This window comes from Marmota monax, unplaced genomic scaffold, assembly GCF_021218885.2.
Source record: "Marmota monax isolate L192 unplaced genomic scaffold, Marmota_monax_Labrador192_F-V1.1 WCK01_AAM20220418_F8-fsc00062, whole genome shotgun sequence".
Classification (NCBI taxonomy): domain Eukaryota; kingdom Metazoa; phylum Chordata; class Mammalia; order Rodentia; family Sciuridae; genus Marmota; species Marmota monax.
Window position 1 is genome coordinate 5808439 of NW_026695221.1, and position 26711 is coordinate 5835149.

The 26711-nt window shown below is 40.8% G+C and overlaps 1 protein-coding gene and 1 pseudogene across 6 annotated transcripts in view; one reads left to right on the forward strand and one right to left on the reverse strand.

Moving 5' to 3' along the window:
- Positions 1–511: 511 nt before the first annotated feature.
- Positions 512–1149, reverse strand: LOC124085240 (histone H2A.V-like; annotated as a pseudogene).
- Positions 1150–2797: 1648 nt separating this feature from the next.
- The window catches only part of Nfrkb (nuclear factor related to kappaB binding protein), a 33961-nt gene continuing 10047 nt past the window's right edge, over positions 2798–26711 (forward strand). The window contains exons 1-21 of one of the 6 annotated variants that reach the window (XM_046432620.2): positions 2798–2911; positions 5221–5394; positions 7128–7329; positions 10279–10406; positions 11477–11651; positions 12181–12318; positions 12934–13007; positions 13780–13864; positions 14208–14388; positions 14630–14738; positions 15091–15217; positions 15468–15533; positions 21132–21211; positions 21318–21364; positions 22591–22651; positions 23162–23336; positions 24206–24312; positions 25208–25331; positions 25559–25638; positions 25786–26006; positions 26324–26594. In XM_046432620.2, coding sequence (XP_046288576.1) covers positions 5260–5394; positions 7128–7329; positions 10279–10406; positions 11477–11651; positions 12181–12318; positions 12934–13007; positions 13780–13864; positions 14208–14388; positions 14630–14738; positions 15091–15217; positions 15468–15533; positions 21132–21211; positions 21318–21364; positions 22591–22651; positions 23162–23336; positions 24206–24312; positions 25208–25331; positions 25559–25638; positions 25786–26006; positions 26324–26594 — 2586 coding nt within the window. In that variant the 5' untranslated portion in view covers positions 2798–2911; positions 5221–5259. Of the gene's footprint in view, positions 2912–5220; positions 5395–7127; positions 7330–7515; positions 7594–10278; positions 10407–11476; positions 11652–12180; positions 12319–12933; positions 13008–13779; positions 13865–14207; positions 14389–14629; positions 14739–15090; positions 15218–15467; positions 15534–21131; positions 21212–21317; positions 21365–22590; positions 22652–23161; positions 23337–24205; positions 24313–25207; positions 25332–25558; positions 25639–25785; positions 26007–26323; positions 26595–26711 lie in introns of those variants that run through there. The other 5 variants (XM_046432623.2, XM_046432624.2, XM_058575294.1 and 2 more) reach the window with 5 other exon arrangements.

The following is a 26711-nucleotide window of genomic DNA, read 5'->3' on the forward strand; positions in this document are numbered from 1 at the left end:
GTGTGTATTCTAGCTCTGTTCTGTTAGTCCTAAATATTTTTTGGCAGATCATTTAATTTCTGTGAACCTCAGGAACCATGTCTATAATGTGAGGATAAGATTTCTTGATTAGAAAGCACTGACCACAGGGCCTAGCATGTGGTAAGTACTCAGTAAAGGATTCCAGTAAATCTACTACCCCATTTTGGTCTTTAATGCACATTTTTCCATATTCTAACATCTCTGAAATTGAGATGTATCCTATAATTGATGGCATTAATTCAAGGAGTTTTCCTTCCTTAGTGGTATATAATAAGATAATGGAGTATTATAACAAATTGATAGCATCTAACATTCAATATAACATGGAATATCAATCATGATAAAGCTATATTCCCAATTTCTACTTTAAGACTATTCTGAATAATGATTATGATTTTAAAAAATTTCAAAAGCTGAGCCAGATATTTTCAATACATCATGAACAGAACAATTTTGAGACAATAATTTTGTAAAAAAATGGTTTATCAATTCCATTTTGTATAAAACATAAGAGAGAAACCTAGCCAATCAACACACACTGTCACCACATGAAAAGGTACTTTATCAAACTTCGAGTCTAAGAACATACAAATGTTTCTTTTAGCATGTCTACAGTAATTGTCTATGCCTTTCCATTTAACTGTTTTTAAAAATTCCACATATCCCCACTGTTATCTTCTGTCCCAGTTACAGTACAATGACGGGGAGGTAGAGGGTTGGTTAAAACAACCCTCTAAGCAGTTTTCTGCTGTCCCTTCTTTCCAATCAGGGATTTGTGGATATGAGGGATCACACCACCCCCAGCCTTGATAAGAGAATCCAACTCTTCATCACCACGGATTGCAAGCTGCAAGTGACTTGGAGTAATAGGCTTTACTTTAAGATCCTTGGAAGCATTACCTGCCAGCTCCAGCACCGCAGCAGTGAGGTACTCTAGAATCGCAGCACTATATACGGCAGCAGTGGCACCCACCCGTCCATGGCTTGTGGTGCGAGTCTTCAAGTGTCTGTGGATGCGGCCCACAGGAAACTGTAGTCTAGCTCTTTTTGAGCGAGAGACACTGCCTTGGCCTTGGCCTTCCCACAATCCTTTCCAGCTTTGCCTCCAGCCATGGTCTCCGCTGCCTCTGCCTTCTCTGGGCCGCCCAACCACCCGCTGCAGCCCCAGCGGCTGCAGCCGCTCCCAGAGCTCTCCTTCTTAAGAAGGCCTGTTCTCAGGAGAAACCAAGAAACCAGAGCTTAACCTTCAGGGGTTTTATTCAGAGCCAAACTGACTTGGGGAAAGGGAAATACCCAACTCCAGCTATTGGTAGCCATTCTTTGCTACCTAAGGGGAAAACTGAGAAGCATGTGTGAAGGTCAATGTCCAGAGACACAGGTGCACTAGAAGACTAAGGCCAATAATAGGGCTGTAGAAAATTTCTCCTCCTCTACTCCTTATTACATTATTAAAGGCTCACTTACAGAAATGCTTTGAAATCAATATACTATCAAAAAATTTTCCAGCTATCAAAAAATCAATATACTATCAAAAAAAAAAAAACAACTTTCCAGCTATCAAAAAAATTATAAGACATACCAAAATGCAAAAACCATAATTTAAGAGAGAACAATAAGTTCTTGTTTCCTAGGGTAGGGGAGAGGAAGCAATGCATAGGTGAAGCACAGATGATTTTTACAATAGTGAAACTATATTATATATATTATAATGGTAAGTCAGGTAGGCTCACCAGTTGTAAGAAATGTATCACTCTGGTGGGGTATTTTGGTAATGGCAGAGTATGCAGGTTTGGAATTAGGAAGTATATGGGAAATCTCTGATCTGTTAAGTTTTGCTGTGAACCTAAAACTGCTCTAAAAAGTCTACTTAAAATTACAATTTATAATGTTTTGACTTGCACTCTATCTCCAGTCTGGTCCCAAGGAAAGGGAAATATTGATGACAATTATGGAACGATGTCCCACTGTCATTTTATACCTGGTGGCTTCTAATTCAAGAAACTTCCAAGTCTAACAGGAATCATGGGCATCAGTGGAGCCAGTAAAAAAGCAGAGATCTGTGTTTTTGGAAGGCTCTGTTTTCCATCAAGGGAGGAACGTTAGCTTGCCCGCCCCCTCCCCTTTCTCTGACATTTCCATACTGAGCATGGTCTCTACAGGAACTAGTGAGAGTAGCTGTGGAATAAGTAATTTGAAGTCGTTCTAAATAAAATCCAGTTAATAAAAGGGAAAGAACCTCCATATTTAAATAAGAAGAGCATTATAGACCTTAATTTGAAAGGTATTTTTTCGATGTTTTTATTTTCCGGAAGTTGGGAGCCCGGGGACTGCCCGCAGGAAAAGGCCGAGGTCCGCATTCTCATTGAACCTGGAGAAACTACGATTTCCTTCACTTTCAAACGGGCACTATTAGTGTATAGAGCTTACTGTTTCAGTACAGAGATAGTAGTTGGAAAGTGGTTAGCATAGTGCGGTGGAGGGAGCAGGGTATGCTTTTCATACATTAGCTTCCAAAGTCTTGATTTGTGGCCAGGCAAAAAAAAAAAAAGGCCCAAATCAAAAACAACCCATACAGTCTCAGCCCTCCGGAAGCTCCGAAACCGGTGAGTCTCACACGCAGTCTGAAACTAGCACCCGGAAGACTGCCATAGGCCGTGAAATCCAGCCTGTCTTTAGCGCGGTTCCAGGCCTCGCCCCGCCCTCCCCGGCCCCCGCCCCGCCCTCCCCGGCCCCCGCCCCTCACTCCCAGGCCCCGCCCCGTAAAGTCCGCCCCTTCCGCCGCCGGAGCCTGGAGCGTGCACGCACCCAGACGCTTTGCGGGAGCGAGCGCGTTCGGGAGTCCGGGGCTGGAGGAGGGCCACAGGCTGGGAGACCTGTGCCTGCAGTTCAGGTGAGGACGGGTTGGGGGCGGCGCGAGGGTTGAAGTGTAGCCGGCGAGCGGAGGAAGGAGGTGGGTTTCAAAGGTCGTCTTACCCGTGGGTTGGGGCAAGGCAGCCAGGTGTGGGGAGCGGGGCGGCCCGGGTGAGTGAGGGTTAGGGTTAGGCACGGTGTGGGGGAGGGGTGGGGGGCGAGGACCGCAGTTTAGACTGGCGGGACTTGGGCCTTGGCCTTGGGTAGGTTTGGGTAGCGGGGGGGGGGGTTGCTGTTGGGTTCCTCGGATTTGGAACTGGCCGTTGCTTCGGAAGGAGCGAAGGGTTTAAGTTCTGCTTGAGGAGGGTCTAGGAGGGAAGGTTAAGGTTAGCTCAGGTGCAGAGGAAAGGCCAATGGGAGAGGCCTTTTGGTCTAGTGAAGAAGTCCGGGGCTCTCCCAAGTCAGAAATCGATGGCTTCCGGGATTTCACCTCTCCTGTAGCTGCTGCTTTTTATGTTTTGAGATCTTGTTCGGAATAGTGACAAGGCAAAGGTTGTCACTGGAATATATAAAATTTAGCTAAATATCCACCATAATTGAAGAAACTTGTAAGCAAGTTTTGTAAGTAAGTACATAAATGTCAGCCAGGATACTGACTTTGCATTTGTGACTGTTGTGTGCCAGTTATGTTAAAAGAGGATTTATTGTAAGCATCAGGTTGCTTTCACATTTTCCCTTTATTTTAAAATTTTGTTCAACAATGTGCCATGGGCTTTCTTTCTTACCTGCCTCAGTTACTTGAACACCAGGTATGTTCAGGATGTCTTACTTTCAAAGTGTGCTGAAGGGTGAGGTGGTGTGGGGGCACAATTGCTTGGGGACCACCCAGCTGCCTTGCTAACACGAATCTTAATGCTGTATCTTTACATAATCTGAAATTACTTCAGGAGAACTTGAGATAATCTAGTGGGAAGGTGCATTATTTTATATGTAGCATTACCGGTCTGCCCTTTATCATATAAGAGTTTTGGAAATAAGAAGTCCCTACATTAGTGATATAAACTTACTTAGCTGGAGATCATTCATTGCAAGATTCCAAGATTGGAAGTAACAGTAGGTAAGATCTGGTCCAACTCTTCTTTATTTTATTGATTAGGAAATTGACACCTGGTGAGGTAAGAGTTGTGGGATGTCACTGAGAATTAGTGGTAGATCTAAGCTAGAAATCTTATGTTTTGACTAATTCCATTTTTTTCTTTCCATTTTAGTGTACTTGTTAGCCCATTTGGTAGGGTAGGAGCTAGAGAGAATGGATTTAGTCAATGTAGAGTGAGTTCAAACTCCCTGTGGTCCCTGTGGCCTCAACTTTATTCATGATTCCAGCCATCAGCTTTGTGAGATGCTCTGAAAATGTTTTGGTATGTACTTTTCCAAAGATGGTCAGCAAGGTTCAGTTATTGTAGGGAGGAGAAAAAATAGCATTAATTTATGTGGTTATAAAGATCAGGTGGACCAAATAAAAGTCTATTGGCCACCTACTTAACTGGTTGTCATGGTCAGGTGCTTGGAGCTGCAGGAGTTGATGGAGACCAATAAAATCATATCAAAAAGCTTTCTTTTCATGATTTAAGTTGAGAGTTTATGGAAGAGGAATTGTGTATAGTATTAAGAACATGGGGGAACTGGGGATTTAGCTCAGTTGGTAGAGTGCTTGCCTACCATGCACAAGGCCCTGGATTCAATCCCCAGCACCACAAAAAAAAAAAAAAAGGAATATGGATTTGCAGGCATGTAGAATTTCAGTACTGCATTAGGAATTGGGAAAGTTACTTATTTTGATCCCCAATTTTAATTTCTGTAGAGCAGCTGTAATAAGCATAGTTGTAAGAATTAAATGAGATGTGTGAAAGGTCTGGCACTTAATAGGCCATCATGAAAACTTATTGTTAGTGTCTCAGTTTTCCTACTGTATGTGGCTTTCCTGTGAATTTTCTAGCAGCAGAAGAATTAATTGTTAAACAATTATTAAATTATGTTGTGTTAGATTGTTGACCTGGGAACTCTAAATTGTGGATCTTATTATCATTTAATCTCTGAATCATTTTATTCTTTTATAAAATGAAAGTATAAGAAACTTGTGAATTTAGTAATTACTGTAGAAGCATTTTGAACAGAGAGTCCTACCTGGTAGCACATGAAAATTCCAGTGGGAATACTGTGATGGAAGTGGGGGAGAATAGCTGTTTAGCTGTAATTAGGGGGTAAGGACAACATGTAAGAACAGAATTGAGAATAAATATTTTCTGGAAGAGGGTTAGATTCCTGGGCTTTCTGTTTTTCTTCCTTAAGAGGCATCTATTTGCCTAGAATACTTCTGGAGAAGAAACAATGGATTCCTTGGACCATATGCTGACAGATCCCCTGGAACTAGGTCCATGTGGAGATGGCCATGGTACACGAATTATGGAAGACTGCCTCTTGGGAGGCACCAGAGTTAGTCTACCTGAGGACCTTCTGGAGGATGTAAGTAGTAACATCATTGCAAGCATTTCCCCTCTTATCAGCTTCCCCATAGCAGCTATTCTGAACATTTTCTATTCCTAAGTTTTCGGTTTTTATGCTCCCATTCATTTTATTTTCTACATTGCAGACAGAGTGATCTCTGTGCTTTTTTTTTTTTTTTTTTTTATTTAATGTGAAGTCTATTTAGTATGCCGATTAAGGAAGATTATATACATTCTGTGTGCTTAATAACATCAGAATAATTTGGTAGTATAAGCCTTATTTTTAATAAGATAATTTTCGTTAATTAATAAAGGTTTATATTTTAAGAGCAGACTTGTATATGTGCTTACATTAAAATGGTTATTGTGTTGGGAATCACTAAACAAAACCCAGACGTATTATCTCTGTCTATATGCTAATCCTCTAGTCAAGTAAGAGTACATGTCCTGGGATAGGATGTCAGCGTACCCTTAATCACTTTCACAGGTAAGATGTATCATTATCATTAATGTGGTTACCATTTATAAAGTGCTTATGTGCAAGACCTATGTATGTGAAGACATTCATTTAAACATTTTGAACATGTAGATGTGTAGTATACTAAGCATATTTGCAAATATGTACCTGTGCGTCAGTTTTAGAACATCATTTCATTTAGTTGTACTTGTTCCATATTTTTCTTTATTAATATTCAGACATTGTAGAGAAAATGAGAACCATTATTATGCTCTTTTCTGATCCTCCTTTCTATGTGCAGTAGCAACTGTATTGAAGTTGATGTATATAGTTCCCATACTTTTTTTTTTGAAATGAGGTCTAAGTATGTTGCCCAGTCACATCTGTATTTTCTTTATGTACTCTTTCAAGGCAATCTCTTTGTGTCATTATTGATTCAGCAAACAATTATTTTATTAGTACCTGCTCTGGGCCAGACACTGAGTTAGGTGCTTGAAATAAAATGGTATGCAGAAGGGAAAGATCTTCAACGTTGAGTCTGAGATGCTTTTGATACATTTGAGCAAAAATGCCTGGTATATAGTTGGTTTGCTTGGTTGTCTCTTCCTTAACCCCTACATGGCTATTTTTTGTCCTTGGAATAAAGTCGTAACTACCTAATAGGTTTATAAGTATTTACTTCTGTCTTCTATTTCCTTCCCCACCTTCCTCATCCTTACTTTATCTAGCTAGACATTGCCTGAAAAAAAAATTAATTTAAAAAAGATGAAATGCATCACAAATAAGAAGAGTATGTAAACTACAGTTAAGTAGTAATAAAACATGCTATAAGCCAGGTGTGATGGCTCATGCTTGTAGTTCAGCTACTCAGTAGGCTGAAGCGGGAGATGACTTGAACTCAAAAATTAGAGGCCACACTGGACAACTTAGTGAGAACCTATCTCAAAATAAAATTAAATTGCTGGGGATATAACTCAATGGTAATATACTTGCCTAATTCAAGAGGCCCTGGCTTTAAACCCCAGTACCACCAAAAACCAAACCAAATCAAAACAAAAAACTTGGATGGTAATGATGGTTGCATAACAATTGTGAATGAACTAGAATAGAGAAAACCAAAACCAAAACAAAAAAGAAAATAAAAATTAAAATCCCAGAGTCAAATGTGAGTGTTACTTGGCTGGTCTAAAAGCACTACACTGTACACTAAAAATGATGTTTCATGTTACATTTATTTTACTACGTACACATAAGTTTATTTTTTTGTTGTTTACTTTTCCCCTAAATTCTCCTAGCCTGAGATATTCTTTGATGTCGTCAGTCTCTCAACATGGCAGGAAGTATTAAGCGACTCTCAGCGGGAACACCTCCAGCAGTTTCTGCCTCATTTTCCTGCAGACAGTGTGGAGCAGCAGAATGAACTCATCCTAGCTCTGTTCAGTGGGGAGAACTTTCGCTTTGGAAACCCTTTACACATTGCTCAGAAGCTTTTCCGAGGTCTGTAACTCAGCATTCTATTTTTGATAGGGTGGAGTGGGGGGACGGTTGTTCACTTTTGCAGTTATGCCTTTATTTTCCCCCTCCCTCCAGTAACAAGGATTAAATCCATATTCCTACTTGTATTAAGCAAGTAGTCTGCTACTGTGCTATATACTATCCCTTTTTATTTTTATTTTGAGACAGGGTCTTGCAAAGTTGCCTAGGCTGGCCTCAAATTTGTGATCCTCCTGCTTCAGCCTCCTGAGCAGATGGGGTATACAGGTGTGTACCACTACACCCTGCTCTGTCTTTGGTTTATTCTGTTTATTTTAATTTATAGGAAATGACCCAATGGAGAATTGCATTGTGTAATGGTGTGCTGCCTATGCTATATTTTTAAAATAAAATTTTATTGACACATACAGGAAATACATAATAGGAATTTAGCTCTGTAACCACCACCCAGAACAAGAAATAAAGGGCTGGGGTTGTAGCTCAGTGACAAGCACTTGCCTTGCATATGTGAGACACTGGGTTCAATCCTCAGCACCACATAAAAATAAACAAACAAAGATATTGTCCCCATGTATAACTAAAAAAAATTCTACAAAAAAAAAAAAAAAGAAAGAAAGAAATATTACCAGCATCCCAGAGGTGCTCTCTATGATCAGGCTTTAAATTTTTTTTAAGAAACAATTTGCCAGCCAGGCATGGTGGCACATGCCTATAATCCCAGCAGCTCTGGAGGCTGAGACAGGAGGATCATAAGTTCAAAGCCAGCCTTAGCAACAGTGAGGCACTGAGCAACTCTGTGAGACTCATCTCTAAATAAAATACAAAATAGGGCTGGAGATTTGGCTCAGTGGTTGAGTTTTCAGTTCAATCCCTGGTTATCCCCCCACCCCCCAAATTTGCCATTTGCTTTTTATTCCCTTAGAAAATGTGACATTTCACTGCTAAGCACTTTATCATGTATCTCTCTTAACATGGACTTTTTCCCACATAATCATAGTCCTGTTATCTGACCCAAGAAATTTTATATTGAGCAAATAATATAGAATAGTGCATGTTCAGATTTTTAAAAATTGTCCTTAAATGTCTTCTGTAAGTTGCTGTTTAAATCCAGGATCCGTTCAGGGTTCATGCTTTTGGGTCTTGTGTCACTTCAGTTCTTTGACTTGAAAATTCTTTGCCCTTTTTGGTTGTCTTTGTAAGACATTGGTATTTGTTTGTTTTTTGACTGCTGAGCCATATCCCCAACTTTTTAATTTTTTTATTTTTGAGACAGGGCCTCACTAAGTTGCCAAGGCTACCCTTGAAACTTGCTATCTTACCCTCCTGAGTTGCTGGGATTACAGAAATGTGTACCACACCCAGTGACATTGGCATTTTTGAAGGACCTGGGACACTTGGATTGTGAAAGTCCTGCTCTCTGGGAATTTGTTATCTTGTTACTTCAAGATTAGATTTGTGTCAAATGCTTTTGATAGAAACCCTGTATGGGAAATGTCCTTCCTATCGCATCATCTCAGGAGGCACATTGGTGTTACTTTTTCATTGTTGGTAGTGTGATGTATGGTTACTTTGTTTAGTGGTGTCTGTCCAGCCTCTGATTATAAAGGCACCTTTTATCCTTTGTAATTAAAAGGCCATATGTGGGGTGGTATTTTGGGATCATATGATAATCTTGTATCTTTAAAGCCTTTCTTTTACCTACTGTTTATTTCATTTCTGATTCTTGACCAAGTAAACTATTACTTCAGAGGTTTTCAAAATGGGGGCCATGCTTAAGTCACAGTTTGCCCTATGGTCTATGGAGAGGAGCAAAAGAAACTCCCCTGTCATTTATGGGGTGATTTTGTTTTGGCAGGATGCCCTGAAAGGGCAGCAGATCTCCTTGAGTTGTGTTAAATTGGTCAACTTGACAGTTGCTAAAACTACAGAGAACAGGCTTATAATTTCAAATATTTCATTATCTTAAGGATTTAAGGGCTGGGGATGTGGCTCAAGCGGTAGCGGTAGCGCGCTCACCTGGCTTGCGTGCGGCCTGGGTCCGATCCTCAGCACCACATACAAACAAAGATGTTGTGTCCGCCGAAAACTAAAAAATAAATATTAAAAAAAATTCTCTCTCTCTCTCTCTCTCTCCCCCCCCTCCCCCTCCCTCCCCCCCTCCCTCCCCCCCTCCCCCTCTCCCTCCCCCCCTCCCCCTCTCCCTCTCTTAAAAAAAATTCTTAAAAAAAAAAAACAACAAAAAAAGGATTTAAAATTAGCATTTTCTCATCTTGTTTGTTTTTATGGTGTCAGGGATTGAATCCAAGGTCTCACATGTGCTAGGCAAGTGCTCTACCACTGAGGCATACCCCCAGACCCCTATTATTTTTTGAGACAGAGTCTTGCTTGTTATGTTGCCCAGACTGGCCCAGAACTTCTGCGCTCAGGCGATCCTCTCATCTTAGTCTCCCAGGTAGCTGGGACCATAGGCATACTTCACTCCTGGGCATATTCCCTCCCATCACATTATTAACTTAAAAAGGATTTCCCCTCTGTGGTTGGCAGAGGTTTTCTTTACTGAAGCTGGAGTCTCAAGTAGAAGTACATTGTCCTCTCCTGTAGAATAGAGGGAGGGAAACTTGGCTGATTTAGAGGGGTTATATAAGGATGACATGCTTCCTCCAAATAGTGTGGTAGTCTGGTAAGGACACAGGGATGTCAGGGCAGACATTTCTCTATATTTTAGTCTTAAGTAGTGACATGTTTCAGTGTTGGTTTTGCTGATTTCAGTTGTGTTGCATGGTTTTTGCGATTATCAGTCTTAACTGAGCTATCGTTTTCAGCATTCTTTTACTTCTCGTTCTCTTTTCTGATTCTCTTGAATGCCCTTTAGTTCTGTGCTACAACTACATCTTAAACACCCATTAAATGTGATGACTGGTATGTATATAGTTGTATCTCTATTTTTTTAAGATGGACACTTTAACCCTGAGGTGGTCAAGTATCGACAGCTATGCTTCAAGTCACAGTACAAGCGATACCTCAACTCTCAGCAGCAGTATTTCCATCGACTGCTAAAGCAGATTCTTGCTTCCCGGAGTGTAAGTAATGCTGGGAACTGAATATAAAATATGGGCAGTATATGCACAGGTATCAAGAAGTGGTTCAGAGGCAAAACACAGATGATAACCACTAAGAAAAAAAAGGCTACCAATTAAGCTGCAAAACATTTAAGTTGTGTCTTTTTATTTTCCCTTTTCCCTTCCCACCTATGTCTTCTTTTTCCTTATCAGTTTTATGATGTGTTTTGATTTCAGAGATGTTAAAATATGAAACAGTAAGTGCTTCCTAAAATTAATGAAATATAGTAGCTTCCATATTTACTAAGATAAACAAATGGATTTCAGATTCATCATGGGTTATTGAGGAAAACTAGGATGCTCTGGAATTGATGTGCAAGTGTACACAAGGCCTCTGCTGTGATGGACCTGTAGAACATAAAGCTCAGTGGCCTCTGGGTCTTTTCCAGCCAGGTAATTCTCAGAGGCAAAGTTGTTCTGAGTTCTTTAAGTGGTTTTTTTGAACTTAAGTATAGAAATATTTGGATGTAGCATAAGTATTCATTTTCTGTGGAGCAATTCAGTGTTCAGATTTGGGATTTTTTCATTATCTAATATAGGTTGAGTAATCCTTATCTGAAGTCCTTGGAACTAGATGTATTTTGGATTTCAGATTTTATTTACTTTTTTTGGATTTTGGAATATTTGCATACACATATTGATATCTTGGGTATGGGACCCAAATCTAAACATGAATTCATCCATTTCAAATATACCTTATGTACATAGCTTAAAGGTAATTTATATACAATTTTTAGTACACTTTTGTTTTTACTTCAGCCTGTTATATGAGGTCAGGTATAGAATTTTCCACTTGTAGTGTCATGCACTCATAAAGTTTTGGATTTTGGAGCACTTTGGATTATGGATTTTGGATTAGGAATGCTCAACCTGTAATTAATATGGGTTATTTTTATTTGAACATGTTCATGTATCTGCATCTTTCTCTATGATGGAGTGGGGAATTAAACTTTAAATGTAGCCTTACGGAGTATACAGTGTATGTTAAAGATTTGATGATCACATGTATTCGCATTTGATTTTCTGCCTAGGACTTACTGGAGATGGCCCGAAGGAGTGGCCCAACCCTTCCCTTCAGGCAGAAGCGTCCTTCACCATCCCGAAGCCCTGAGGAGCGGGAGTGGCGGACCCAGCAGCGCTACTTGAAGGTCTTGAGGGAAGTGAAGGAGGAGTGTGGCGACACTGCCCCGTCCTCTGATGAAGAGGGTGAGTGTCTTTGGGCACTTGGGTTAGCTGGGGCATTGGAGCCAGTGGTAGCCATTTATCCCCTCGGTAAAGAAGTCCTTTATGAGTTGTCTTGTCTTGGGGGGGTGGATGGTGGGACTCATTAGCCCTTGGTCTTTGAGTCACTGAGACACTGCTATCAGGTGGGAGTAACTCCATACCCTCTTTACTCTGTGCTTATGTGGCACTTGAGTTAGATGAGAACCTCTTGGATTAATCCCTGCAGGGCAGGGTCTCTCCACAGTAGGCCTTCTGGTGCCATTGTGCCACTTGAGAGAACTGCTTTTCCCCTTACAGGAGAGTAGTAGTGACTGTTGGCCTGCTGCAATGCGACCCCATCACTCTGTTGAAGTCTCTCTTCCTGGAAGAGCCGTTTAAATGACCTAAGTGTGCTCCAGCTCATCTGGGGAAGGGTCAGAAAGGAATGTGGAACCCTGGCCTCCATGTTGTTGGCTTAGCCCTGTTGAACCCAAATGGCCACTTACCCAATCTCCCCTATTGGAGTCCACAGCCACGTTGGATTTACAAGAAAAATTTTCTTTTGAAGATCTCAGCTCATGGCTTCCGAGCTCTCCAGCGCGTTCTCCTAGTCCTGCGGTGCCCCTGAGGGTGGTGCCCACGCTTTCCACCACGGATATGAAAACTACAGGTGAGAACTGAGCTGATGCCATTGCTCTCCTAGGAAATCACAGTGCAGAAGTGAGAACTCCTTAAAGGGAGGTAGTGTCTAGATTCCTGCCTTCCCAAAAACAAGCAGTGCTCCTTAAATGAAGGTGATGGGGATAAGTTTTTGTACTATTCTGCTTTTTTTTTTATATCTAGAGGTAGACCTTCTTTCATTAAAAAAAAAAAAAAAAAAAAATTGTCCAGAGCTGATCAGCTAGTGTTTTGTGATATAGAAAGCAGAATTTTGAAATAATAATTCAGTCATAGCACAAAAGAGATAACCAGAGCTTTAGCAATTCCTTTGAATGTCTCTTGAAATTGGAGAAGAATTTGAATTTGGAATAGGAATAAAAAATGTTATGAAGCTTCAATGTGCTTTTAGACCAGCCAAGTAACAAAATCATTTTAAAAAAAAGGAAAGTAGAAGTGCTGACGGTGACTGAATAAAGGTTTTTGGTACTTGTAGTACACAGGAATCAAAAGGGAAACTCAGAGGATTATCTTACTTTTGAATGTCACAAGTGACCAGGAAGATTTAAATTAGAGCACTGTTGTAGTGAATGACCTAGTCCATGTGGTTTGGTTCATTTTCTCTCAGATAAAATAGAACTGGGGGACAGTGACCTGAAGATAATGTTAAAGAAGCACCATGAGAAGCGGAAACATCAACCAGTAAGATTGGGATGGATGTGGCCAGTTGTGGTTTTCAGTTGACTCTCTTTGGCATGGTTATCCCGAGGAGGATATTGGTAGTCACCACCTCTTTTGTGCTTCTCTGTTATTGTTAGAGGATGGGAGCAATTAGAGAGGCTAATTAGCATCAGAGATAAGAGGTGTTAACAGGTGTTTTGGCTTTATAAGGCAAGCTTCAAGCTTTGCCATGGCACTGTTTGGTGTGTGAATGAATTGTCTCCATGTCTTCAGCGCTCAGCAAGGTTAAGGAGTTTTTCTTCAGTCAAACAGCCAGTAAGTGCTAGAGCTGAGAGCCAGACCCTTTTCTCTCCGCACTTTTTACTATTTCTGTTATTCCACTCAACTAAATCAAGCCAGAGAGTATGATGGAGAAAAGAGGGTAGTCTGGGCAGAGCAGTGAGATAAGAAGAGTCCCACATTGGAAGTCAGAACATTGAGTGATCCCTTAACTCCTCTGAACGCTTTTTTTTAAACTTTTTAAACTCTAACAATATTAGGAAGACTTCTTGAAGAGCACATGAGATAAGGAATGCAGAAGAGCTGTATGAATTGTAAATGCCGTGCAGCGGAACACCAAAGTTTCCCCTGTGTACTATTATGAAGAGCAATTGTTTCTATCTCTGTGTAGTTTTAATTCAACATGATTTCCTCAGGTGTCTGGGACATCTGGTTGTTAGGTAAATTGGCACAGTCACCATCAGTTTTTGCTTCCTTTCTGGGCCATAACCAAATCTTTGAATATCACATCTAGGATCACCCGGACCTTTTGACAGGGGACCTGACCCTCAGTGACATCATGACTCGAGTAAATGCTGGCAGGAAGGGCTCACTAGCAGGTAAAGGACTATAGGTCTCTTCCTCCGGATGGTTTTCACCTGACTTTGGTGTTAAATTGTGAGTCTGTCTACATGTGGCAAAAATAAATGAATCCACATCTTTCATGCTGACACCTTTTGCTTTGTTACTGCCCTTAGGAATTTAAAATTAATACAAAGTATCATTAGATGTTAAAATTAAGCTGTAAATCACTCATTCCATTTTGTCTTAAAAACATCTAAATATCTTAGTAAATTACTAAGACTTTTCTTTGTTGGTTTTGAGGAAATATGCAGATAAAGACTCCTAATTTCTTAATATAGAAGAAGCAGTTCAGTGACTTATGTTCCTTATTCTTCCCAGCCTTATATGACTTGGCTGTCCTTAAAAAAAAGGTGAAGGAAAAAGAGGAAAAGAAAAAGAAGAAAATAAAGCTGATCAAATCAGAGGCAGAGGATCTGGCTGAAACTCTGAGTAACACTGAAGGGGTTCCACCTCTTTCACAGGCCCCATCTCCACTGGCAATACCTTCTATCAAGGAAGAGTAAGTGAGCAATAGATTACATGGTGTTAAGGTTTAAGTTTGGAGATTAAGCTGGAGGCTATAACCATTCCTTTGAGGCTTGTGTGAGTTGGCTCTGAGTGTCAGGGATCCTGTTAGGAAAATGTATTGTGTGTCCCTTTCTTGAGCTTTTATAGCTGCTAGGAAGTTTGGAGGACTTGAACAAATTTAGAATGTGTTTTTGGTCTTTGTGGTTGTTCTTATATTTTTCTTCTCTCATTAGGCCCCTGGAAGACCTCAAGCCTTGCCTTGGAATCAATGAGATTTCTTCCAGTTTTTTCTCTCTTCTATTAGAGATCTTGCTTCTGGAGAATCAAGCTAGCCTTCCTATGGTAAGAGTTTTGGAAAAGTCAGATGTACATCAAAGATTTTTTTTTTTTTGGTAGATGGACAAAATACCTTTATTTCATTTATTTATTTTTATGTGGTGCTGAGTATTGAACCCAGTGCCTCACATGTGCTAGGCAAGTGCTCTACCACTGAGCCATTACCCCAGTCCTATACACTAAGGTTTTGAAATTATTGGAATCCCTAGCTTGAGGGGATTCCTCCCAAAGCTCTGCAGCCAGCTTGCTCTGGGACTTGGGTAACCTGAGCAAACGGACCCAGCTTGCACTGGCGCATCTTGAATTGCTGATATAGAGAGAATTTAACTGGCTTCTGTCTGCCTTTTCTCCCCGCCAGCTGGAGGAAAGAGTTTTGGATTGGCAGTCATCTCCAGCCAGCTCCCTCAACAGCTGGTTCTCTGCAGCCCCCAACTGGGCTGAGTTGGTATTGCCTGCCCTCCAGTATCTTGCTGGAGAAAGCCGAGGTAAGGTCATTTTTTTGAAGGGTCACTGTTTTTCTTTTTTTGTCTAAATTCTTAAGACAAATTCGTAGAGAAATTTTTGTCTAAATTCTTGTGCTTGTTTGGTCTATTTTGCCTTCGCATCATACCATGTCTTTTGCTACACCATAAAGTTCTCAGAATCTCTCAGAGCTCAGGGATATGTAGCCTTTTGTCCTGAGTTTAACACATTCTATCACCTGTGTGGTTGGTTCATGTGATTTATTTCTTGCAGCTGTTCCTTCCAGTTTCTCTCCATTTGTTGAATTCAAAGAGAAAACCCAGCAGTGGAAATTGCTTGGTAAGTAATTTGTATTATCTACCTTTCTCCTGTCCTCCCCAGCTTCTTATGTATGCTAGTCAATATAGTGCAGGAGATTGGCAAAAGGGTAATATTCAACTTTATTTTTGTCTGTGAAGGAATTCTTTAAGATCCCTGTACTCTTAAAGTATAGGTTTCATCTCCACCCCCATTTGGACTTTGCTCCCAAAGCTGAAATGGAATGGTCTTTTTATTTTTTTTAATTATTATTATTACTTTATTTATATATGACAGCAAAATACATTACAATTCTTATTATAAATATAGAGCATAATTTTTCATATTTCTGGTTGTATACATAGTATATTCACACCAATTCGTGTCTTCATACCTGTATTTTGGATAATAATGATCATCACATTCCACCATTGTTAATTACCTCATGCCCTCTCCCTTCCCCTCCAACCTGTCTGCTCTATCTAGAGTTCGTCTATTCCTCCCATGCTCCCGCTCCCTATCCCATTATGAATCAGCCTCCTTATATCAAAGAAAACATTCGGCTTTTGGTGTTTTTGGGGATTGGCTAACTTCACTTAGCATTATCTTCTCTAACTCCATCCATTTACCTGCAAATGCCGTGAGTTTATTCTCTTTTATTGCTGAGTAATATGGAATAGTCTTTTTATTATGATATAGCCTGTGGATGGTGACATTCAAATCTGCCATTGTATTTTATAGTAGCATCAGCATTTATAGTAAGCATACCAATGGTGTGGGATTCATTTGTACTATAGTTATTTTTATTTATTAAAAATGGGCTTTTTTATTAAGGATGATGTGCAGTGAGATATAGGACTGCCCCAAGTAAAGCAGTTTCTAAAGAACAGTGTCCTTTTAATTTAAATTTATAAAGTTCTGCTTACTCTATTGGCTGTTACCTGGTGATGGTGATAAGAGAATAATTTAATTCAGTATTGGTTTTCTACTGAAATTTCCAGAGGGTTTGCTGTCTATATCAGAAGGGCACAGATGAGGCTGTCATCTAGGGAGGAAGTGTCAAGTGAGGAAAAAAGAGGGTTGAGGACTAAGCCTTGAGAAACTCCACAGTAGAGACAGCTGAATGCAGCTCATGTAGAGAGGACATGGCTACAGAGACAGGAAGAAAATTCTGAGATTGTTGACTCTTGGGAGCCAAGTGATTAAAAGATTCAGTAGGGTAAATATAAGAGATTGTAAATGTGGAACAGATTGCAAAATTTTTAGTGAATAGTGAATCCTTAAGTGAAAGGATGAGGGTTGGGGACAGTGTGAGTTGAGGTGATTCATGGTGCTGCTGTGCCTATGGTCTTCAGGTTGGTGGCTGGAGTCAATCATAGTGATAATATTTACACTGGCTCTGCAAACTGTCCTTATAAGACCAGATAATAAGTACTTTAAGCTTGTGGAATAGATGCTTTCTGTTATTACCCCTCAACTCTGCCATTATAATGCTCAGCTTCCAGACAGTAGGGGAATGAACAGGTGGGGATGTTTTCTACAAAAATATATTTACAAAAGCAGGTGGCTAGTTTGCCATGTGTTGGTGTACACCATGGGAATCTGTAAATGTGACCAGTCAGGGCCCCCTTTCCTATAACCAGTTAAAAATTTACCAGCACATCACTGGTTAAAGAGCCAGTGAATTTCTAGAGATTTAGCTGGGCAAGGGCAGGATAGTAAGGGAGATTTGTGGCCAATAGAGGAATTTTAAATGGGAGAAACCTTGAGTGAGTTTAAATGTTGATGGGACGGGTACTGTGGACCTTGAGGAGAAGATTGAACATGAAGGAGAGAAGGGAAAATGCATTACATATATTCCTGGGAAGTGGGAAGAGGGTGAGCTCTGTATGGCGGGAGCTAGCACATTTCTTCCTATCTAGCAGGAGGAAAGAAGGAAATAATGGATACATAGCAGTGGGCTGAGTGGTCTTTGTAGGAAGTTTGGTCTGTTGACATTTTCAGTGTAAAGTAGAAGGTGAGAGAGGTGAGATTGTCTGTTGCTGATGAGAAGGGAAGTCTGAGGAAAGTGGGAGATGGTCATTGTGTGAAGCAGTGTGACCACAGATGACATAGGATAGCTAGGAAGTCATGAGTGCCAGGGGAGACTGCTCATTGTTCACCTCTTTGGCCTTCTTCTGCCTGTTTGTGCACTTTTTCCTCTAGCAGTCCTCAGCTGCTTGATTTGAAGCATGGAGAATGTGGATAGTTCAGAATTTGAATTTTGCTAGATTGGAATGTTGCAGAAAATCAAAGGGCAGAGGTAAAGGTATTACTCTGTTGGGAAGCATATTACTGAAACAGTGGACCAGGAATCTGCACTGAATGGAGAGAAAAGAGAGATGGATCTGGGTCAATGGCAGCTGAGAAGTAGAGGTGTCATTGGGAACTGTCCTGCTGGGTCCAAGTGAAGCTTTCATGGGAGTAAACGGACAAGGTGAAATCCAGGCCATTATGTTTAGAAAGCAGAGTGTGGGTTCTTCATCCTGACTGGCTGTGTACTATGGTCAGTGGGATTTTTTAAAAAATACCTATTCCTGGACCTTACCACAGGGATTCTGATTAAATGGTTGGGATGGGGTCTGAACTTTGATGTTTTCAAAAGTTTCCAGGTAATTCTTCAAAATGCAACCCTAGTTGAGAAACACTGAAGTAGGCATTTTGAAAATAGAGCAGCTTTAGGAACTGGCAGAGTCCAATTGTGCTTGTGGGAATGATTGAGTGGAGTGGAGGGAGGAGGTTATGGTAGAGGAAGAGTTTTCACCAACTGAGAGGTTAGGATATTGGATGTACTGCTTATGTGGATGTGGGTCTTCCTCATAGTGGCAGGGTGTGGAGTAGTGAGAGAGGGTGAGCCAGTTCCTGTGAGGAGAAAGGACTAGATGCAAAACCGCAGGAGTGGGGATTGGGGTGTACAGGTGGAGAGCAAAAGCCTCAGGGAACAGGCTTCCCCCCCAGCTTTATTGATGTGTAATTGATATATTAAAAACTGCATATTTAATGTATGTAATTTGATGAGTTTGGACATACACGCATACACCTGGGAACCATCCCCACAGTCAAGATAGACCTTTCAAACTTCTATATCTCCCTTCCCCCTTTTTCTGGCAAGAACATTAACATGACATTCATCTTCTTAATAAATTTTCAAGTGGCACAGTACAGTTTCATTAAGTACACAACTGAGTCCAACAGCAGGACTCTAGAACTTATCTTGACATTTCATAATGGAAACTTCATACCTTTGGAGCAGCTATTCCCCTACTTTGGTTTTACTACTCCTGCTGCTGGTAACTATCAGTTTTGTTCTCTGTTTCTGTGACTTTGAGCATTTGAGGCACCCTGTATAAGTGTTAAGTGAAATAAATTTGTCCTTTAATTTATTTCACTTAACATAGTGTCCATTAGGTTTATCCATGTTGCAAATGGCAGGATTTCCTATTTTCTAAGACTGAGTAATACTCCATTTTACGTTATAGCATATTTTCTTTATTCATTCATCCACTGATGGACATTTGGGTTGTTTTCATATCTTGGCTATTGTGAATAATTCTGCAGTGAACATTGGAGTGCAGATATGTGTTTGAGATCCTGATTTCAGGTTTTTTTTTTTCCCCTTATAATTAGAAATGGGATTGCTTGACCATATGGTAGGTCTGTTTTTAATTTTTTTGAGGAGCTTCTATACTATTTTCATGGTTACTGCACCATTTTACATTCCTACCAACAGTACATAAGTTTTCTCTTTTCTCCATATTCTTCCCTCTATTTTATCTTTTTCTTTTCTTGTCTTTTCTAACAGTAGCCATCCTAATAAGTGTGAGGTGATATCTCAGTAGTACTTTTGATTTGAAGTTCCTTGATGATTAGTGATATTGAGCACCTTTTCATGTACCTGTTGGCCATTCATATTTCTTCTTTGGAATAGAAATATAAGAATTGTCTATTCAGGTTCTTTGTTTCTTTTTAAATCATGTTGGTGATTTTCTTATCATTGATTTGTAGGTATTCCTTATATAATTTAGATGTTTTAGCCCTTTATCACATATATCGTTTTCAGTTATTCCCTTCTTTTCTGTAGCTTGGCTTTCCCCTCTGTTGATTATTTCTATGCTATGCAGAAGCTTTCTAGTTTCCTGTAATCCCATTTATTTGTTTTTGCTTTTGTTGCCTATGCTTTTGGTATCATATCAAAAAGGTCAAGACTAATCTCATGGAGCTTTCTGCTGTTTTCTCATAGGAGTTTTATAGTTTCAGGCCACATGTTTAAATGATTAAACCACTGATTTTTGCATATAATATGATGGAAGAACCTAATTTCATTCTTTCAAATGTGGATTTCCAGTTTCCCCAACACTGCTTTTTGCAGACTGTCTTTACCTCATTGAATGTTCTTAACACCCTGGCCAAAAGTGAATTGACTATATGCGTGGGTTTATTTCTGGGTTCTGTGTTTTAGGAACAGGCTTTTGTTCTTATTTTTCTAAAAGAACTAGGAGAGGGTTTGCTCGCCTAGCATGTACAATATCCTGGGTTCGATCCTCAGCATCACATAAAAATAAATAAATAAAATGAAAGATATTTTGTCCATCTACAACTAAAAAAAAAAAAAAATTAAAAAAAAAAGAACTAGGAGAAATGTCTGAAATCTTTGAAGAATCTCACCTCTGCCTCCTGACTTCATTGAAGGACATGGCTATGAGAAAATGAGCAGTCAGCCTTCCTATAGTTAAGAATCAAGGGAGAACCAATTTTTTTTCAGAAAATACCTGAAAACCATATATGTGATAAAGGGCTAATATCTAAAATATATAAGGACCACCAAACAGGAGAAAAAGATGGGCAATAGAACTAACTGGTTTTGAAGTAGCAATTCTGGAAGCACAAAGGTTCCTGGAGATGGGTATTGGTGGTATTGTATGCCAATTACTGAAATCAAAGAGAAGCATATTGGTGAATGTGACCTTTTTGGGAAGCACAGGGACATTCTCTCACAAGCAGACCTGGATGATGCTGATTAATGGTGACTTCTAGTCTAGCCTGGTTAAGAGATTTAGGTACATTATGTGTCAAGAGCTTCAGGAGGACTCTGAACAAATGAGAGAAGGGCACCGACAGAGTGATTTTCTTTTCTAGGCAGACCAGGAGGAGTCCTTTTTTTTTTTTCTTCCCCTTCCTTAGGCTTCTGATTGTTGTGCCAGTGTGTAGAATGCCTTTGTGGCTCACTAGCCATTCCCTGTTGTAAGTTTTCATAACATGTGATGCCTACCACTTTCCATATTGGGTTTATTTAATATATGCTCTTTTCTCACTTTACTATAAAATTCTTGAGGGCAGAGACTGAATTCACTGGATGACCCCAGCTTCTCCACAGGTAGTACCTGGCATACAGTGGTTACTCAGCAAATACCTGTTGAGTGAATTGTCTAAGGAGGTGACATGCAGCAGTGATGGTATAGTCTGTGAAGGGAAAGGCAGTGCCAAGGATCTTGGCTTCAGTCCTGATGTATTCTCTCTTTGTCATAGGGTAAGAAGGTAAAGAGAAAGGGGGATTCTGAGTCACACCTTAGATTTTGTCTTCTTTTCCCTCCTTTCTTATAGGCCAGTCTCAAGATAATGAAAAGGAATTAGCTGCGCTCTTCCAGCTGTGGCTAGAGACCAAAGACCAGGCCTTTTGTAAGGTATAATTTTTCAAAATACCAACTCTTCCCCTTTTGGTTTCTAGAACTCTCAAATTAGTGAAAATTCTCCAGTCCATTTACCTGTTAATGTTTTCCTTTTCTCCAGCAAGAAAATGAAGACAGCTCAGATGCTACAACACCTGTCCCTCGGGTGTGAGTATAGCACTCTAATGGTGGGTGGTGTCCCATGAAACCATGATTCCTGGTACTTACATGTCTTAGTCTGTTAGAGCTGTAATGGGCCTGAGAGATCATAAGAATTTGCTGATTCTCACCTGCCTAATATACCTAAGGAGGGCAATGTATATCCATTGATATGAGTGGCTCCCTGTGGAAGGAGTTCTTTCTTTTTTAAATGTTTATTTTAGTTGTAGATGGATATAAGACCTTTGTTTTATTTATTTTTATGTGGTGCTGAGGATTGAACCCAGTGCCTCACATGTGCCAGGCAAGTACTCTATCACTGAGCCCCAACCTCAGCCCCAGGAGTTCTTGATGCTAGAAGGGGATGTGCAGTAGAGTCTGAGGGGATTTGATCTACCTTATAGGTGAACATACTATTTTCCACATGTTGTCCTCCTGGGTTTCCCATTTGAGAGTGCTATCTAACCCAACCTCCTTATTTCTTTTCTTTTTTTTTTTAATATTTAGTTTTTAGTTTTAGGTGGACACACTATCTTTTATTTTACATTTATGTGGTGCTAAGAATCAAACCCAGTGCCGCAAGCATGCTAGGCGAGCACTCTACCATTGAGCCACAACCCCAGCCCCCCAACCTCTTCATTTCTGTAAAGAAGTTGGGTTATGAGGTTACATTATTTGTTGAGGGTTAGTGACAGGAATTCACTAGAATTTACATCCTGTGAGTGACTCCTCTCATATTGCTCTTTCCTGTCTGGTGTTGTTCTGCAGTTAGATTTTTTTTTTTTTTTTTGCAGCATGGAGAATTGAACCCAGGGCCTCATGCATCTTAGGCCAGTACTCTACCCGTGAGCTGCACCCTAGCCTGTGCATTTAGTAGAAGTGGGGGTAGTACAAGTATTTGTAAGTTTCCTGTGAGCCAGGAAATATACCCTTGCTATCTAATATTTTTCATTGCCATTAAATTGGATTTAGCAGCGAGATATCTGCTTAATTTCCACCTGCCCAGTACTTTTCTGGATTTCTAAGTATCAAGTAATTTTTGGAAATACCATCAAGAGTTACTTGGTAGGAGCTGGAAAGTGGAGTTTGTAAGAGTTGAGTACATCTAAAGGGACATTTCTGAAGGGACATTTTTTGTGTGTGTTGCAAAGAGAATGGTTCTGGGTGTTAAAGGAGATGGATCTGTGACCCATCTGCTAGTAATCAGAGTTAAAACAAAATTCTTTATGTTTCAGAAGAACTGACTATGTGGTGCGGCCCAGCACTGGGGAGGAGAAACGGGTTTTTCAGGAGCAGGTAAGAAATATGGAGAAGATAGAGAAAGTCTGTCTCTGTGAGGCCCTATAGATTGAAGTGCTGAGCCTGACTCTCTTTTGAGTCTACCGTCATGGAGGAAATTCATACCTTCACCGTGGATATTCTGTTGGTTGGGATTGATTGCGGCAGGGCGGTGGGGGCAGAAAAGTTTTAGTCTGTTAGAGCTGTAATGGGCCTGAGAGATCATAAGAATTTGCTGATTCTCACCTGCCTAATATACCTAAGGAGGGATATGTATATTATAAATATATAATATATATATATATAGAGAGAGACAGAGAAACTACTTTGATTTCTTTAGCAAAATGCATTTTATTTCCTCATCCTTTGCTCAGTAACCAGTTCTGAGGAACATCCTTTTCTCACTGTAGTTGGCTCATTATCCATGGGGGAATTTTTGGTTCCATTCCCATTTTAATCTCCCCATGTGGATCTAGAATGAACTCCACTGATTCTGACTCAGAAGCCTTCTCCCTTTTCTCTGTGTAGGAGCGTTACAGATACAGCCAACCCCATAAGGCATTCACCTTTCGCATGCATGGCTTTGAGTCTGTGGTGGGGCCAGTGAAGGGTGTGTTTGACAAGGAGACTTCCCTCAACAAAGCTCGGGAACATTCCCTTCTGCGCTCTGACCGGCCTGCCTATGTCACCATCCTGTCTCTTGGTATGTGGTGATTTATTTTTTCACTCTGAATCTTTCCTCAAGTCATCTCTGTCCTCCCTGCATACCCCCACCCGCCTCCTCCACCCTGAGGTGAGTCAGGCATAGCATTTGGAAGCTTTGGATTGGGAAATGAAGGGGGGATTCTGCTCTTAGAGATTGGTGGCAAGAATCACTGTTCTTTTCTGAAGGTGTGCTATTATTTATGTTCATTTAGGAAGGGCTCACAGGCCAGCTGAATAGGTTTAACTATAGCACTTTGCTTCCTTAAAGATTTTGTTGTGCCATGAATCCCTTTGGCAGTCTGGTGAAACTCATGGATCCCTTCCCATAGTTATGATAATTCTAAATATACATTAAATGCTTAGAGTTATAAAGAAGCCAATCATATTGAAATAGTTATCAAAACAATTAAAACAATGTGTAGAAATATGAGTTTTTATTTTAATTGACAGGATCTAGCAATAGGTCTTATAAATATCTGTAACTTCCAGATAGGGAGATGTGTTTGACATTTATAATATGAAAATATTTGATTTCTCTTACAACATCGCAGCACTGCCAATAATGGTTTATTACCTTGTGTTTATAATCAAAGGAGATTCTAAATTTCACTGAAAGATAAATTTTTCTTACCTGAATTCATGAACCCACTGAATTCTAAGGTATCTGTGGACTTTATTCTTGCCTCTGTGAAAGTGTGTAGGAAACACCAATGGCAGAGCTTTCAGCCACTAGGGGTCAGTGTGCCCGATGCTGAGTTGGGAGGCTGAAGAGCACTAAAGCCCTTTGCTGAAGGGAGCATCACCCCACTAGAGCAAGTAGGGGGATATTGCTTGACTCTTGGGCTTTGCATTTCCTAATGTTATCAGTTCGGGATGCAGCAGCTCGGCTGCCTAATGGAGAAGGCACACGGGCAGAGATCTGTGAACTGCTCAAGGACTCCCAGTTTCTTGCACCAGATGTTACCAGCACTCAGGTAAGTTGGAGAAACAACTTTGCTTGGCTTTGTTTCAGAATGGATTTCAGAAAACTTGTTAGAGGGTTGGGGTTGTGACTCAGTGGTAGATCATTTGCCTCAGCACGTGTGAGGCACTGGGTTCTATCCTTAGCACCACATGAAAATAAATTAATAAACAAAGCTATTGTGTCCATCTATAACTAAAAAATATTAAAAAAAAAAAAAAAGAAGGAAAACTTATTAGGAAACATAGGAGGATCACTAAGTTCAGAGCCAGCCTCAGCAACTCAGAGAGGCCCTAAGCAACTTAGTGAGACCCTATCTCAGAGTAAAAAATAAAAATGGGCTGGGGATGTGGTTCAGTGGTTAAGCACCTTTGGGTTCAATCTTTGATTATTACTTCCTCCGCCCCCCCCCCCCCCCCAAAATGAAGGAAAACAGGTGCAGTGGTGTACCTATAATCCCAACTAATCACGAGGCTGAGGCTGGAGGATTGTGAGTTTGAGGCCAGCCTGGACAACACAGTGAGAACCTGTCTCAAAAGCAAAAACACAACTAAATGAAGAAAGGAAAAAAAAAAAAGAACTTAAAAAATGCACACAGTGATGACCAAAACCCCTGTCGGTGAAGCACAAAAGCAGCTCTAGGTTTTCCTTTAGCTTATAGTAAAAGAAAAGTTGCTATAGTCAGAATTCAAAATATTTTTACAGTGAAAACATCACTGTCTCAGGAATTTATAGCATTTTTTGTTTTGCCAGGTGATTTGGTGAGCCACTAAGAAGACATAGCTAGATTGAGATATAGTCTGTTATATCGTCAGCTATGAATCATCTAGGGAGTTTTCTCTGGATTCCAAACAGCTTCTGTTATCTGGGTCTGGCCTGACCCTTACTTCCCTTTTCTCTGTTCTCAGGTCAACACAGTAGTGAGTGGTGCCCTGGATCGACTACATTATGAAAAAGATCCTTGTGTAAAATATGACATTGGACGGAAACTGTGGATCTACCTGCATCGTGACCGGAGCGAAGAAGAGTTTGGTGTGTGAGGCTTCTGGGGAGTGTGTCCAAGTAGACCAGTGATGATTCTGACTTTTCTGTCCCAGTTCCATCATTCTTTCCATTGGCATTCAGGTAGAATAGGATTATGGAGGCAGGGTCTTACCACCAGCAAGGCCTTGGGTTTTAGCAAACTGCCCCCCCCCACTCTCACCCCCTTAATATACTAAGATCCAACTCCTGCTGAAGCTTCCCACTTTTGTTTATAGAGCGGATTCACCAAGCACAAGCAGCTGCGGCTAAAGCCAGAAAAGCCCTTCAGCAAAAACCCAAGCCCCCTTCCAAGGTGGTAAGTGATCTCATGAAGAACCCTCTTGAGAATCCTGGGGTCTAGGTACTTAACACTGTGCATCAGGAGCTGAAGAGTCCACCCACGCCTTCCTTTCTGGAGCCTTTATGACACCTGTGGTAAATTTCCCTTTCTCATCTTTTCTAGAAGTCCAGTAGCAAGGAGACTTCATTAAAAGTCCTCAGCAGTGGACCTTCTGAGCAAAGCCAGATGAGCCTCAGTGACTCTAGTATGCCACCCACCCCAGTAACTCCTGTAACCCCCACCACACCAGCATTGCCTACCACTCCAATTTCCCCTCCGCCTGTGTCATCAGTGAACAAAAGTGGCTCTACTTCTGTCTCAGAACCAGCTAAGTCTAGTTCAGGGTAAGTGCCTCTGTTTTGTTTCTGTATTTTCTCCTCCAAAATCCTCTTGTATGCATGTCCTAAGGTTATTTTCTTTGTGTGTGTGTGTGGGCGGGGGGGGGGGCGGGGGGGGGCTATTGGAGATGGAACTCAGGAGCATTATATGAGCTATATCCCCATCCCTTTTTGAAAACTTTTGTTTTTGAGGTAGGGTATTGCTGAGTTGCCCATGCTTTTCAAACTTTTCATCCTCCTGTCTCAGCCTCCTGAGTAGCTGGAATTACAGGTGTGTGCCACCACTTAAGTTCTTATTTTTGTTTCCCTGATGTTCCTCATAGGGTTCTTCTGGTGTCCTCACCAACAATGCCACAGCTAGGAACAATGCTATCCCCAGCTTCCAGCCAGACTCCACCCAGTTCACAGGCTGCTGCCCGGGTTGTAAGCCACTCTGGCTCAGCTGGACTGCCCCAGGTGCGGGTGGTGGCTCAACCTAGCCTTCCTGCTGTCCCACAGCAGTCAGCAGGACCAGCACAGACACTGCCACAGATGCCACCAGGACCACAGATCCGGGTGCCAGCCACTGCCACACAGACCAAAGTAGTACCCCAGGTAAATGGAAACTGTAGGTCACTGGGAAACATGACTATGGACTGAGGTAGGCTGATGAGTCAAATGGTCAAAGTCTGGGGAAGGACCAGGGAATCATAGATTTTATTGTTCCTGAGG